The sequence below is a fragment of the Bubalus bubalis genome, chromosome 1, assembly GCF_019923935.1.
Source record: "Bubalus bubalis isolate 160015118507 breed Murrah chromosome 1, NDDB_SH_1, whole genome shotgun sequence".
Lineage (NCBI taxonomy): Eukaryota > Metazoa > Chordata > Mammalia > Artiodactyla > Bovidae > Bubalus > Bubalus bubalis.
Window position 1 is genome coordinate 5,615,323 of NC_059157.1, and position 15,864 is coordinate 5,631,186.

A 15,864-nucleotide genomic window follows, 5' to 3' on the forward strand; every position below is an offset into this window, starting at 1 on the left:
TCAAAGACTTTACTTCTGACAAACACGAACCTAGTTATAACAGTCATTTGACTTTTCTTCCTTCCTTAGGCCAATGGTTGTTTTTACTACAAGTCTTGTTTCAGCTCAAGATATATTTTTGTCACAATAAGTATGGTAATGATATAAAATGAAGATATGAATTTCTTTTACAATAATTAAGATTTTTAATATTACACATGGAACATTTTTGAGATTTTTAATAATCTTGATAAACCAGAAAGATTATTAAAAAAAAAAGTTAGAAAAAAAAAGTTAAAGACAACCATGGTATTATACTCAAAAAGGCCTTCTGAACATAATTTAGGATAAGTATAGGTTTCACATCTGACAGTGACACCTTAAAAATGGTGAAACTTAAAAGTGTTAGTCACTCAGTCATGTCCGACTCTATGTGATCACATGGGTTGCCGACTCTATGTGATCGCATGGGTTGTATCTTCTGTTCATGGAATTCTTCAGACGAGAATACTGGGATTGGTTGCCATTCCCTTCTCCAGGGGATCTTCCTGACCCAGGGATCAAATCCAGGTCCCCTGCATTGCTCGCAGACTCTTAACCATCTTGAGCCACCAGGGAAGTCCAATGGCAGTGGCTTCCATCAGCACGACACTACGGTTTCTGTGGCAGTGTCAGGTGTCCACAGAGGAAGTCCTGAGGCCATCAGTCTGGGGTCTGGAATGGCAGGGTGGACAAATGCTAGCAGATAACCAGCCACCTTAGTCCTAAACTTATACATGTTCTCTGGATACTGTGATATAAAAACAAAGCCAAGATAGGGATTTTTAATTGTGGAAGTTTCATCCTATTTCACATTTTTTTCCATCGAGCAGCTCCTGTTGCTAAAAAACTGTCATAAACACATGAAACTTTTTTTAAATCTCTTTTCCTTAATTTCAAAAACTGCACAAGTTTATTATAGAATATTCAGAGACAAAAGCTCTAAAATAGTGTTCTTTAGAGTGTCCAGATTGGTGCTAATCTATTCTTTGCTATTCATCCATGAGGAATACAGAAATTGAGAGCATTCAATTATTATTAATTATTACAGTAACTTGACATTTCCATGAAATTTTCATTGTATTTTACAAAAGTTATAGGTCCACAAAGGATTGGAAATTAAAAACAAAAGCACTGTTCTTCACTGAAAGTCATAAAATGGTCATTGCCATAAAACGACAGAAACACAAGGAGAGACAGGTGCCTCACTATTTCATTCTGTGTATTAGATCAGAGTTTCTAAATCTTGGCAATACTGACCTCTGGCCTTTGTTGTGGGGGCTGCCTGGGCACAGCAAAACGCTGAGCATCCCTGGCTTCTCTGCTACACTATGTCACAAGTGTGCCACTCTTTCTTACATTGTAAACATTAAATGACAGCATAACCCTACCTTTATCAAAGCTGGTTACAGATAAATGAGGCATTTTTTCATGATTCTCAACACATCCCACAGGGTGATAAACAAAGCAGTACCACCAGGATGGTACAGTCTACTGGTGCAAGAGTGCCAGAGCTCTTAATCTACTTTTTCCCAACAGTTCCCAGATTTCTACATAATCAAAGTCTTTTACTGTGCTTAATTTTCTAATTTTTCTTCCCCTTTCCACTAGTGTTTAAAAATTCTTATAAAACTTACATGAGCTGTTCTGCTATAGCTTATTATTTTGATGTGTTTCAAAGTAACTGTCGATGCAGCATCGACATGGGCTTTGTATATTTTAGATTTTCCTCTCTAGCATCTAATAGGCAATTTCCTATCTTTGTACACTATCTTTGAACCTCACATACTATTCATCTGTTTTTCTCATTCAATGCATATTGAAAACAACAAAAAAAAATGGCAATAACGTCCAGTTACCCAAATCCTATCTTCCTCTTTTAAAACGTGTTGAGCAGACCAGCCATAGTCTTGAGTATAGACTGATGTGAAAGTCAACCTCTTAAGCCCTCAAAGGCTTAGGGAACTTGGCTCCAGGACCTTCAGACCTCAAATCCATCAGCTCCCATTTCCTGCCTTTGGGAAAGCGCCACACACACACAGACACACACATGCCTAGACTCTAGCTTCACAGTTTAAGCCTTGTGCAGCCACTCTCCTTGAGCTCATTACTACTCTCCTTACCCTGTGGTGTCTAAAGCAGCCCTAAGGATCACCTTCAGCTTTGTCTGATCTTCCATTAATTCTCTGCAGATTTTTCTCAAGTTTTTTGTGCTATAACTCTTTGATGCTTTTCTTCCTATCTCTGCTGAGCATTAATTTTTTCTATGACTTCCAGTATATATCTTGCTTGTTTAGCAATTACTTTGCACCTTAGCTTGAGGTTTCTTCTGGTTGCTAGATGATGCTGTTGAAGAGATGGGGCTTCAAAGGGCAGCAAAATTTCCTGAATCTCATTCAACTGTCACTCTGAACACATTCTGGTGTCTTGTGAGTTGTCTTACCCACAGGTATCACAAATTGTTTCATCTATAGAAAAATTAGTCTTTGTATTTACAACTGACCCCTTCATGTATCACACAGCCTTGTCATGGCAAAGGATCTTGCATAACTCAATGAAGTTGAGTCATGCCGTGCAGGGCCACCCAAGACAGACAGGTCATAGTGAAAAGTTCTCACAAAATGTGGTCCGCTGTACACAGTTCAAGAAGCAACAGTACTGGACATGGAACAATGGACTAGTTCAAAATTAGGAAAGGAGTACGTATATTGTCAAGGCCGTATATTGTCACCCTGCTTATTTAACTTATATGCAGATAACTTCATGTGAGATTTCGGGCTGGATAACTCACAAGCTGGAATCAAGATTGCTGGGAGAAGTATCAATAACCTCAGACCTGCAGATGACACCACTAACGGCAGAAAACAAAGAGAAACTAAAGAGCCTCTTGATGAAGATGAAAGAGGAGAGTGAAAAAGCTGTCCTGAAATTCAACATTAAAAAAAAAAACTAAGATCATGGCATCTGGTCCCATCACTTCATGGAAGACAGAAGAAAAAGTGGAAACAGACAGATTTTATTTTCTTGGGCTCCAAAATCACTGTGGACAGTGACTGCAGCCATGAAATTCAAAGATGTTTGCTCCTCGGAAGGAAAGCTATGACAAACCTAGCCAGTGTATTAAAAAGCAGTGACATCTTTTTGACAATAAAGGTCCATACAGTCAAAGCTATGGTTTTTCCAGTAGTCACATATGGATGCTGGACCATAAAGAAGGCTGAGTGCCAAAGAATCAATGCTGGAGAAGACCCTTGAGAGTCCCTTGGAGTCCAAGATCAAACCAGTCAATCCTAAAAGAAACTGACCAGGAATATTCATTGGAAAGACTGATGCTGAAGCTCCAATACTTTGGCCACCTGATGCAAAGAGCCTACTCATTGGAAAAGACCCTGATGGTGGGAAAGACTGAAGGCAGGAGAAGAAGGGGGCGGCAGAGGATGAGATGGTTAGATAGCATCACCAGCTCAGTGGTCATGAATTTGAGCAAACTCTGGGAGATAATGGAGGACAGAGGAGCCTGCTGACTCAGCAACTGAACAACAACTTACAACTGTATAGTTAGAAAAAGCCCTGCTTTTCATCCTAAAAGTCATAATCAACCGTATTTCTAAGATTTTAAGACATATTAGCAAAAAGCCTCCCACTGAGTCACAACTTTCCTTTTCTCAGAAAAGGAAAACATAAATGTTTCTACTTCAGAATTTCTGAAATGCTAGGAATTAAGTATATCTGAGCAATTTATTTGTCTTCTTCTTTGGAATGCACAATCCCAGAAAGACTTCTCACAAATGAAAACTTAGTACTTGAGTGAATTCTATAATCTTGTATTTTTATTACTGATCACAGAAGTGATTTTGTAGGTCATTTGAAACACTATTTCTTAGTCCTTCTGAAAAACTGTTATTCTGACGTACATGTAGAATTTCAAAAACATCTCTCTGCCTTCAGAATCATCTGGGAACCATCTCTGGCTCTAACTTTACCATTCTCTGTAGCTGACAACATGGGAAACATGTGCACATAACCCAGCTTACATGAAAACCTGAATGAGAGAAACAAACATGTGTGCCATGTCCTTTATTTATTTCTAACTTCTGTGACAGTTTTATAATTTAAGTGTTGTTTTTTCTGTTAACACATTATTGACCAGGGGATTTTTGTAGAAACTAAGACCGGTGGCCAATGTAGTTGAGTACTGAAACACTCTGGTCAATAACATCTGGGTAACAAAAGATGTATTATTACATCTCTGGTCAATAAGTTGTTAAACATGAGGAAATTGATACCCAGAGTTTACATAAATTGCCTATAATCACATTTCTAGGAAATGGCTGACTGGGACTTAAACCCACTCACTGGTTTGATTACAAACACTCTCCACCATACAGTTGCCAACAAACTCATCCATTCTCTGTTAACTGCCTGGCTCAGTTTCTCCAGGTGTCAGTGGTAACCCAGATGAGAAATCTGAAGTTATTTCAGGCGTTCTGTCTCCTCCCGTTACCAGCTGTACCCCTGGCACTCAGTCATCAAGGATTGCCAGCCCCTGCCTACAGTTCTCTCTCCATTCATCCCGTTACGCACATGCTGACTGCAACAACTTCAGATGTGAAACCCATGCCCATGTCTTCTTACATCATCATTCTACATGAATCTCTCATTATGCTCTGAGTCTAGAAACTACAAGTGCTTTCTGTTGCCTATCACGTCAAATATATGTCATTTTATCAAACCTTTCTTCTCAAAACCGTTCCACATCAGGTCCCTGCTATCTCCTCTCATGTAAATATGTAAGCATTTAAACACCATCCTCGAATTGTCCTCCAGGTATTATGCTATGGCTATTTTCTGTATCTGTGTCTTTCTCCTAGACATGTTTTCTTCCAAGAAAGAAACCACTTTCCATTCTTAGCCCTTCCCAATCATACCCAGTGCAGTTCATAACCAGTAACTGTGTGCAGTTCGCAAAGGAAATTAATGGGAAATAAAATGTTTTTTTAAAGAATAAATGAAGCAAATTTTCCAGGGAGCCCATGTGAAATGTCAGTAAAACTATTACAGATTTTTGAAAGGTAGATACTGAGGACAGCGGATTTTTATCAAGAAGTTAATGAACTGGAAAAAAAAATGGTTCTAACCCATGGTATATTGTGCATGCAAATTAGCATATACTTCATTCTATAATTTCACGAACTTCATGACTCTTAGTTGGGGAACAGGATAAGCATCATCTGAAGCAGAAATTTAAAATTTAACCCAAAGTATTATTTTCACCTGTGTGCAGTGACAAATATTGCTATTTAAAAACAAACTGCAAATGAAATTCTCATTTCAGCATTCACCCTATAAAATACTATAACTACCGTGAGGTAGTTGCAAGGGATATCAAGACCCGCCCCCCCCCCCCCTTATCTCTAAGGTTAAAGGATTTCCTAAAGCATCAAAACAGAAAACTGTGGTCTCCTCTGTTCTCTAGCGTATCCGCAGTGTAGAAAGGCTAAAGGCTCAAGAAGAAGTCTGGGGCTTTTCTGTTAACAAGTAAGCTAGTAAATGGTCTTGGAAGGGGAAGAAAACGTGGGTCAGCCCCACCAAGACCAAAGGAGCTTGAACTATAAGAATATGAGGGAACTAGTATTACTACTTAAGACAAACTAGAACAGGTAGTTTTTCACACCCTCTCCACTTATATGAGTTCAACTTCTAACTTCTTTTTTTAGACAAACATTTTTTAAGATAGAAAACATAAGCCACGGTAAAGACTCTAACATGCACGAACAGCATGCCAAATTTCTTCTAGGACTCTGGTCAACATTCATAGAGATGACTGTGATGCAGAAGGATTTCGTTCCTCACAACACCCTGATCTCAGCATCTGTGGTTTCACGGGGTTGAAAGCAGAAGTGAATCCTTATTGTAAGGCCAACTCCCTGTTCCCAATAACGGGGTTTGAACAGCTGGGTGGCTCCCCAGGCGGGAGGTCTCTGCGGGGCATGGGCTCTGGAGAACACTGCCTCGGGCTCACTCAGGGCAGAGTCCTCCGGCACCAGCCTTGAGCTCTGAAGAACTGTTCGACCTCCTGGGGTAGGGAAGGCGAGCCGAGAAGGTGTCACAGAGGACGGAGACAGCCCCCACACGGGTCACAATCGTGCGCTCTGCACACTGCACCCCTCGGAGCACTTGGCTCAGGACAAGGGCTCCATGTGTTGTTCCTTCGATTCACTTGTAAAGTTATTAGGGTTACCTGTACGAAGAGCTTCCCTGGTGGCTCAGCTGGTAAAAACTCGGCCCGCAATGCGGGAGACCCCGATTCGACCCCTAGGTCGGGAAGATCCCAGGGAAAGAAGGGGGAGAGGGAAGGCGGAGCCTTCACAGGTCCCCCTCTGCCCCCCTCCTCAGGTGCCCTCTGCCCCTCCTCAGGTGCCCTCTGCCCCTCACCTCAGGTCCCCCTCTGCCCTCCTCCTCAGGTGCCCTCTGCCCCCCTCACCTCAGGTCCGTCTCCCGCCCCCACCTCAGGTCCCTCTGGGAACCACGTCGTGGGAGCTAGGAGCCGAGGGAAGTCGCCCAAACTCCACTTCCCGACGCCCCCAAGCCGCGAGGTCCCTCGGGGGTCTGGGGGTGAACAAAGCGCCCCTGGCCAGGACTGCCCTGGCGGACCCGACGGCGGCGTGAGGGCGCCCGCAAGACGCCGGCCGGAGAACTTCTCAGCCGCCCGTGGCAGCTGAAGGCGCCCGGGGGGCGTGAGACGCCTGTGGCCGCTTCTGTCCGGACTCGGAAGACGGTTCAACGGCCGGAGCCCCGGGCGCATCTCCCGTCCCCGCCCCACGCGACGCCAGGTCAGGTCGGGACGCCGCCTCCCCTCGGGCGGGGCTGGGCGGGCCGGGTCTCCGTCCTGGGGGGCCCGGGACCGGCGACCCTCCCCCCGCTCCCGGCACCACCGGCCGGGCGCCCCCCGAGCCCGGGCCGAGCGGGCGCCGCGCCCCCCTGCCGTCCGCGTCCCCCCATGGCCCGCACCTAAGGATGTTGTCCGCGTAGGTGAGCAGCAACCTGGAGGCCTCCAGGAACGTCTCTGGGGTGTTCTGGCAGAGCTCGGCTACGGCCGGGGACGCGGACCCAGCAGAGCCGCCCAGGGCCGCCGCCGCTGCCGCCGCCATGCTCGAACGCGGCCGAGCCCCGCCCCGCGCCGCGCGCGCTCTGAGCAGGCGCCCCGGCGCGCCGCGCCCGCGGCCGGCCCGGAGGGCGGGGGGCGGGGGGAGGAGGGCGGGGCGAGAGGGGGGAGGAGGGCAGGGGGCGGGGCGGAGAGAGGGCTGGGGGAGGGCGGGGGAGGGGCGGGGCGGGGTGGGGGAGGGGGTCTGGTCTCCAGGGAGGGGGGCTGGTCTCCAGGGTGGGGGGCTGGTCTCCAGGGCGGGGACTGGTTTCCAGGGACTGGGTCGTCTAGGCGGGGCGGGGGCCTTGTCCCCGCCTGCTAGGGGCTGTTTAGGAGCTTTGAGGTTTTGGACGGAGAGAGAAACCTGGTGGTCAGGACCCAAGGAGCTTCCACCAGATGGGGACGGGGTCTTGATCCTCCAGAACAAGGGGCTTTGCCCAGGGGTATTGGGCGTCCCTAGTGGCTCAGCTGTAAACAATCCGCCTGCTATGCAGGATACGCGAGTTCGATCCCTGGGTTGGGAAGATTCCCTGGAGGAGGAAACGGCAACCCACTCCCGTACTCTTGCCTGGAGAATCCCATGAGCAGAGGAGCCTGGCAGGATACAGTCTATGGGGTCCTGCCAGTCTATGGGGTCGCAAAGAGTCGGACAGGACTGAGTGACTTAGCAGCAGCAGTAGCAGTCTGGTAGTGATAGTTTCCAGTGAACATGTCGGATTCGTCATCTCCGAAGAAGATTTAGCTTTGGGACCAGGGACCTGGCTTGATCACTCGAACTTTTGTGTAACAGAGTCTCATTAAAGTATGAAAGGAGAGAAAACTTCTTATCAACCTGCCTGGGAAATTGACTCAGTAGTCTGAGCCAGGGCTGGGGTGGAAGGGCTGGTACAGGGGGCTGAGGGCTTTGGGCAGGGCTAGAGGGTGCTGGCTGGTACATCGCAGAAACCTGGCCTCTGTGTCCCAAGGCTGGCCTCAATAGATCCAGGCAAGACGGTGGGGAAACTCCTTGTACTCCAACCGCCAGCTTTTTCCCAAATGAAAATATCTTACAGCTTCCTCGTTGCAGGTTGTCAGAAATCAGAGACCAGTCACTCAGTCCTGTCCGACTCTTTGCGACCCCATGAATCGCAGCACGCCAGGCCTCCCTGTCCATCACCTACTCCCGGAGTTCACTCAGACTCACGTCCATTGAGTCAGTGATGCCATCCAGCCATCTCATCCTCTGTCCTCCCCTTCCCCTCCTGCCCCCAAACCCTCCCAGCATCAGTCTTTTCCAATAAGTCAACTCTTCGCATGAGGTGGTCAAAGTACTGGAGTTTCAGCTTTAGCATCATTCCTTCCAAAGAAATCCCAGGGCTGATCTCCTTCAGAATGGACTGGCTGGATCTCCTTGCAGTCCAAGGGACTCTCAAGAGTTTTCTCCAACACCACAGTTCAAAAGCATCAATTCTTCGGCGCTCAGCCTTCTTCACAGTCCAACTTTCACATCCATACATGACCACAGGAAAATCCATAGACTTGACTAGACGAACCTTTGTTGGCAAAGTAATGTCTCTGCTTTTGAATATGCTATCTAGATTGGTCATACCTTTCCTTCCAAGGAGTAAGTGTCTTTTAATTTCATGGCTGCAGTCACCATCTGTAGTGATTTTGGAGCCCAGAAAAATAAAGTCTGACGCTGTTTCCCCATCTATTTCCCATGAAGTGATGGGACCGGATGCCATGATCTTCGTTTTCTGAATGTTGAGCTTTAAGCCAACTTTTTCGCTCTCCACTTTCACTTTCATCAAGAGGCTTTTTAGTTCCTCTTCACTTTCTGCCATAAGGGTGGTGTCATCTGCAGGTTGTCAGGCCTTCCTAAATAAATGGGGACGAAAGACCCCAGGAGGAAGGAGCAAACAGTTTTCAAAACCAAAGGCATGGCTATGAACTCTGCTGGGATTCCCCTCTATGGATTCCTTTTAGAACTAGATAAATGATTGAAAATCTCTTGCATCATTCCCAGCCCAGATAGTATTGTGCTTCTGTAAAGAAGTGTTTTTCAAAAGTGCAGGTTGCAGGCGGGGGACTCTATTGACCAAAATAAAACACAGACCCAATAATGACACTAGGATAGAGGGGAAAGGGGAGACAGTAAGTTATGCATCCCATATAGTAAGGGCATGGATCGATTTGTGACTTTGGTGTGCAGGTAGAGGCTGTGATGAGTGTCCTCTATTCCTTTTAGAAGATGGATCCTAACCTCTTTAATCCATGCTTTGCCTCTCCATGCCTTTGAAAATGTGCTTTACCAATGCCTCCTTTCTTTGCAGAAACTCCTTTCCAAACCTCAACAAATATTATTTCTTATAGGTTAGTTTTTGTCTAAGTTAGTTTCTTTAAATTTTCTTGATGCTTTATCTTCAGTTTGCTTTTTAAGTTTGAAATTTTCTTCCAGTATCTCTGAGCAAGGCCCTGAGCTATACTATCTACTTCAATTATTGTTCAAGTGCCAGATGTGTGTGAGAAGATTTTAATAAATATAATATCTATTTATATATTAATAAATATAATATTCTTGGATCAGGTTCCAAGAATAGTGTGTTTAACTGATAATTTGTTGTTAGCTGCTGTAACTAAAGATTTCCATGATTTAACATAAATATCTTTCTTGTTCACACAACAGTTTAACAGTGCAGTTCTCATTTGTCATTTCCTCCGTGTAATGATTCAGGGCCCCAGGCTCCTTTCATCCCATAGCATAGAGATCAACAAACATTTTTTATAAAGGGCCATGTGCATGCATGCTCCGTTGCTCAGTTGTGTCCGACTCTTTGCAATCCCATGCTCACAGACTGTGCCCTGCCAGGCTCCTCTGTCCATGGAGTTTTCCAGGCAAGAACACTGGAATGGGCTGCCATTTAGTAAATGTTTAAGGCTTTCTGTCCATACCATCTCTGTTTCAACTGTTTAACTACTCTGCCTCTGCAGCAAACAGTAGTTTGCTCTTAACACCCCTAACATGGGGTGTTAGGGTAAACAGCATGGGGTGTTATGGTCACCAACACTCCCTGGCAGTCAAATTCTGTGAATAACTTCCTCTGTATATATGTGAGGTTCCACTGTAGCTTGTAGATTGTATTGAGTGGTTTTGAATTTGAGGATTTAACCAACAGCAGACCATGTAGCACTGTAGCATTTAATATTTTTAAAAATCCACATATTAAGTGAACCCAGGCAGTTCAAACCCATGTTGTTCAAGGGTCAACTGTACTTTAGAATGAATGGGTGTAGCTATGTTCCAATGAAACCATTTACAAAAACAAGCAGCCTTCTGGATTTAGCTTGTGGTTTGTTAACTACTGCTATATGGCCTCAGAGACTTCTGCATTTACTTAGTGGCTGGGCACAAAGAAGGCATATCTGCTTCAGGAGCCCAGAAATGACAAACAGCATTTTCTTTACTGTATCACTGGTAAAAAGGAAGCCCCATCTAGGTAAAAGTCTGCTGGAGTTGGGGAGGTTGGGAGGCTGGGAAATGTAGTCCTTAGCTGGACAGGGAGCACCCACAACCCTCAAGCAGGGAGGATGGGGGTGGGGGTTGGGGTTGTGATTAGCTATCTCCATCACAAACTGTATTCCCCTGGAGTTTCTTTTTCCATCAACGTATTTATTCTATAATAATCATATAAGGTTACCATATACTATCTAATAGTAAGGATTTTTTTTAAAGATCTAGAACACCTTTTTTTTTTTTCCCCCAAATAAAATCTTAAGAGAAAACCTAGTATATATAAAACACCGAAGTGGAGGCACTCTAGGATTGAAGCAGGAATGCATATGTGGTGTGGGGAGGAATAGAGTATTAGCAACTCAGCTTTTCCCTTGACAGGTGTTGGTCTTGGGGGTGCTTCTGTGGGAAACATGCAATCATAGTGTGAAAACCAGTGCTACAAAATTAATGCTATTATAATATCATACAGTCCATAACGTCTTAAAAATCCTCATTTCAAGGGTAATTCACTGAGTTATTGTTTATTCATCTGAAATTTTACTCCTTCCCAATTACTCTTTACTTTGAGTAACTAAAATCTCTCTAGGATACCATTTATGGAGCTATTAAGGAATTTTTATAATAAGGGACTTGACTCATTCTTTTCCTTGTCTGCTTCTTCTACTTCCGTAAGTTGAAAATATTTTGATTTTTCAATTTCCTGTAGAAAAATCGAAGATATTAAGCTACTCTTAATCTCTTTATACCCACCACTGCTTCAAACACATAAAAGGATATTCTAGTATTAAATCAGGTTTGAACTTTACATTCTTTCACTTGTTTTTTTTTTTTTTTTTTGCTTCAGAGTAATGAATTTCCTTTTAGGATTCCAGCTTTATTAAGAACACCATCTTTAGAAGACAAATGACATATGGTGGCACTATTCTTAGATGAAATAAAGATACGACTCACTAACATTTCCCTGGGACAGGTTTTGTCATAAAAAATGAAAATGTTGACCTAAATGAAGGCCACTAGCAAGGAGAGGGGTTGAAGCCTTTCAGGAGTATGTGATGATTCACTATTGTATGATCGTATCATGTATATAACCAATTACTATTTATTGAGCACGCATGCTGCAAAGCAGCCTGAGATGAATGACATAAGAAACCTTTAATCTAGTAGGAAGGACAAAATTAATAATAATACCTTATACACAGATAGCCATTTAGTTGATGAAACAAAAAGAGCCACTGTGAAAAAAACCACGGTAAGAAATGTACAAAGTGGCGTCTGCATACACTTATGTGTTTATTCATTCATTCTGTAATTCATTCACTCACCAAATAGTTACGCAGTGGCTACTAAAGGTGCTTGCTGTGCTGCACACCGAAGCGGTGGAGATGAGCACGGGCCCGCTGGCTTCACGGGAGTCCCTGTGAGTCCGCTCACTGGTTGGACCGGCAGCAGCATCACCAGGGAATTCATCAGGATGTTCTCAAGCCCCATCTTTTTTTTTTTTTTTCCATAATTTTATTTATTTTTGGCTGTGCTGAGTCTTCACTGCTGTGCAGGCTTCTCTCTAGTTGTGGCAAGTGGGGGCTCCTCCCTCACTGTGTCGTGCAGCCTTCTCCTTGCAGGGGCTCTTCTTGTTGCAGAGCACAGCTTGAGGGTGCTCGGGTCTCAGCAGTTGCGGCTCATGGGGTCTAGAGCACAAGCTCAGTAGTTGTGGCACACAGGCTGAGTTGCTCGGGGCATGTGCGATCTTCCCGGACCAGGGATTGAACCCCTGTCTCCTGAATTGGCAGTCGGATTCTTTACCACTGAGCCACCTGGGAAGCTCTCAAGCCCCATCTTTACAGGTGAGACCCAGCAATCTGTGCAGTAAGCCTTTCAGGTGCCCAGTAAAGTTTGAGAAATATTCATTTAGAGGAAGGAAAATTCCACTGTTGTTGAAGTTTCATGGAAGAGGAAGAATTTGAACAGAACCCTTAAATTTGGAGGTTAATGGGGTGAAGAAGGGGCGAACATCCCAGCTGTGGGATCACCCTGCCCCCCGCCCCCCGCCAAATACACACACACTTAAGGACAGCATCCTAGCAATCTCTCCTCCTTGCCATTGCCCTCATTCAGGCCCCACCAGTCTGCACGCTCTTCCCCACGGCCATTCCCACACCCTCCAACCCCCCTGCACACACTGCAATGATGCTCTTTCTAAATCACCCCTCTGATCATGTTATTCTTTGCTGAGAAGTCTTCCATGGCTACCCCTTGCCCACATGTAACTAAGCAAGACCCTTATACAGACTTCCCGAAAAGGATCCCCCCACCCATGTCCTCCGCCTGCCTTCTGTCTGTAGAAAGACTTTAGTCAAAGGGAAACAGTCAAGCAGGACAAAACAATACTTTGGCCATTAAACAAAGTCAAGGACCTTTAGTTCTTTCTCAAGGACTATAGATAATATTCTGAGCCTTGGCCTGTGAGCTGTTTTGCAGATTCTGAAACTCCCACCAGGTAGAGAAGTTAATTGCATGCTGCCCACAGCAGGTAGACCCCAGACCAGTTGGAACCAGAAGGCTGATGATGCTGACTCTGGATTACCTCTCCACCAGCCATTCAGAAGGATGTCCACAAGCTGACCATGCCCTGATCCTTGAATACCGTGATTCCTCACTACCCCTTCTAGGGCAGGACACACAGTCTTGAGGGCATTTGCCCGCTATGACCCCCTTTGCCCGGCCAAGCAATAAAGCTATTTTTGTTTTACTCAGAATCTTGTCTCCGAGGTTTAATCCAGCACTAGTGAACAAAGACCAAATTTTGGCAATTCAGCACACTCTCTACAGTCAAGTGGTGTCAGGAATTAGGCAAGAAATTTGAACGTAAGTGGCTTTGTTCAAGACAAAAAGAAGCAGAGGGCCTGGGGTAGGGAATGAGAGAGTGTACCATTTCCTTCCTAGAGGAATTTAGATTCAATAAAAGAAGGTTGCAGTCCATAGGTTGCAGACTGGGGCTGCCCACATACCATCTCTGACCTACAGGAGTAATCCCAAGTCTTCTGCACAAAACCCAAGACTTGTTCCCCCATCAGCCCATTCTTCACTCTCAGACTTTCCCTGTTGCTTTGTCCCACACCTCAAATCCAGTGTTGGCCACACTGAACTACTACCAGCAGGCTGTAGAAGATACCAGGTCTCAGAAGTTTGTTCTGTTCTGCCTGGCAGGATGCCCTTTCCTACCAAGATTACTAGACATTTACTCATCTTCAATATGCAGTTCAAAGGTCAACTGTTTGGAAGGCTTTCCTGACTTTGGAAGGTGGTACTGACCCATAGTATTATATTGTCTCTTTCATATTATTATAATTCTGTTATATTCTTCTATTATAGCACCTGTTTCAGTACTTTGCACATATTTGTCTTCACGGCTATTTCCTTCTACTAGACAATGAACTTCTTGAAAGCAGGAACCATACCCTACTCATTTTCATATGCCAGTTTCTGGCTCAGGTTAGGCAGAAATGTTGAAGAAAAGAAAGTTCAAGCAAAAAGAGAAGCTGAAGTCCATCTAGAAGTTATCTCAGTTTTGCTGGGTGTTGGTCTGCACCCTGTAGGCCTGTAAATCCTGTACTTACTTCAAGACTGAAAAAAGAGCCCAGAGACATCGATGGTTTAATGGACAGAGGGATCTTACATGTGTGCTGCAGACGGTGGGCAGGACCATGGCAGGGGTCTTTGCTTCTGGTGGGAGGGGGCCCACGTTGACATCTGGCTAGCTCATAGGTTACCAGGAGAAGCAAGCAGAGGGCATACCCCTCACGGTCCCTTTGATGAACTGTCACGTTAGGGGGGTTTCAATCTAAAAATTAGAACAATCACTCACTGGGGCTGGGGCAAGTATGTAGGAAGGTCAGTCATGTGAACAGATGTAGGTGAAGCAGACTCTAGTTGAGCAGAGCAAGAGAACAGTCATCTTGGGTGGAAATGTTTTAACAGAGAATGGGAACTATACCTCAAAATACAGTTTTGAACCAAATCACAAAAATTTAAGTAAACCTATGGCTGAACAAGAGACTATGGTAAGTGGGGCCATTTTGAATGTTTTTATTTTGGATAAAATACCAATGTATTTTGGCAAGGAATATGGTACTAAAGGGCTTCCCTGATGACTCAAATAGTAAAAAATCCACCTGCAATGCAGGGAGACCTGGGTTTGATCCCTGGGTTGGGAAGATCCCGAGGAGTAGGGAATGGCAACCCACTCCAGTATGCCTGCCTGGAGAATCCCCATGGACAGAGGAGCCTGGTGGGCTACAGTCCATAGGGTCGCAAAGAGTCAGACACGATTGAGTGACTAAGCACATGGGACTAAATCATAGACAGCTATTAGAATATCACAAAATTTCTTACCCCTTTCCAGACCAAAGGGAAGATCAGAAGGAGAAATGAAAATGAAACGACTTATCAGTGGCTTTACTTTTCTACAATATTTTCATCAACTTGTCACTTGTTATCCAAGATAATTTTGTGATGTACGAAAGAAAAAAGAACAGCGTGTTAAAACTGTATGTTACATATGAGTTTGGCGTCATAAAATATATTTTAGGTCTTTTCACACTGTGACTTGAAAACACTGTATATCAATGAAGAGAGGAGAGAGCAAATTTGGGTACTTCTTACTCATTAAGTTTTAGTTGTATTTTATAACCACATGTTTGTTTTAATTTCTCTTAAAGTAACTCTACTATCATTGAAAGAAGGTCGTACTAAGAAGTGATGGACTAGGCCTTGGATCAAGGATGACTCAAGGTCATATTAGGGAACAATTTTAGAAAAAGTGTACTTCCAGATACATTTAAATCCATTACTAACCAGGAAAAGCTAAGTTTCTCCCAAATCCTCTAGAGCTGGGAAAGACGGCAAAGCACTCTACTTGGGAAAAAAATGCTTCAAGAGACATTGCCCAGAAAGAAACAAATACGCTAACAGGTATATAGTCAACCCTTTATCTAAAGGAGAGAAAAGGACAGGGAATTCAGTGGCAGTCCAGTGGTCAGGTCCCCATGCTTTCATTGCTAAGGGATGAGGCTGCAGATTCAATCCCTAGTTGGAGAACTAAGATCCTGCAAGCTGCCCAGCAGGACCAAAAACTAAAAAAGGAAAAAGGACACAAAACTCACCTGGGACAGCACATGAGCTGTAGTTGTTCAGTCCCTAAGTCAGGTCTGAC

At 44.6% G+C, this 15,864-nt stretch overlaps 1 protein-coding gene and 1 long non-coding RNA gene across 4 annotated transcripts in view; one reads left to right on the forward strand and one right to left on the reverse strand.

Moving 5' to 3' along the window:
- The window catches only part of NGLY1 (N-glycanase 1), a 58,147-nt gene extending 50,938 nt beyond the window's left edge, over nt 1-7,209 (reverse strand). Inside the window, exon 1 of one of the 3 annotated variants that reach the window (XM_025273579.3) lies at nt 7,030-7,207. In XM_025273579.3, the coding sequence (XP_025129364.3) occupies nt 7,030-7,169 (140 nt within the window). In that variant the 5' untranslated portion in view covers nt 7,170-7,207. Of the gene's footprint in view, nt 1-6,502; nt 6,643-7,029 lie in introns of those variants that run through there. The other 2 variants (XM_025273640.3, XM_025273693.3) reach the window with 2 other exon arrangements.
- Nucleotides 6,178-13,396, forward strand: LOC123328167. Its single transcript, XR_006542954.2, has 3 exons — nt 6,178-6,291; nt 6,532-6,851; nt 13,180-13,396. It is a non-coding gene; the product is annotated as an uncharacterized LOC123328167 (long non-coding RNA).
- Nucleotides 13,397-15,864: the final 2,468 nt, after the last annotated feature.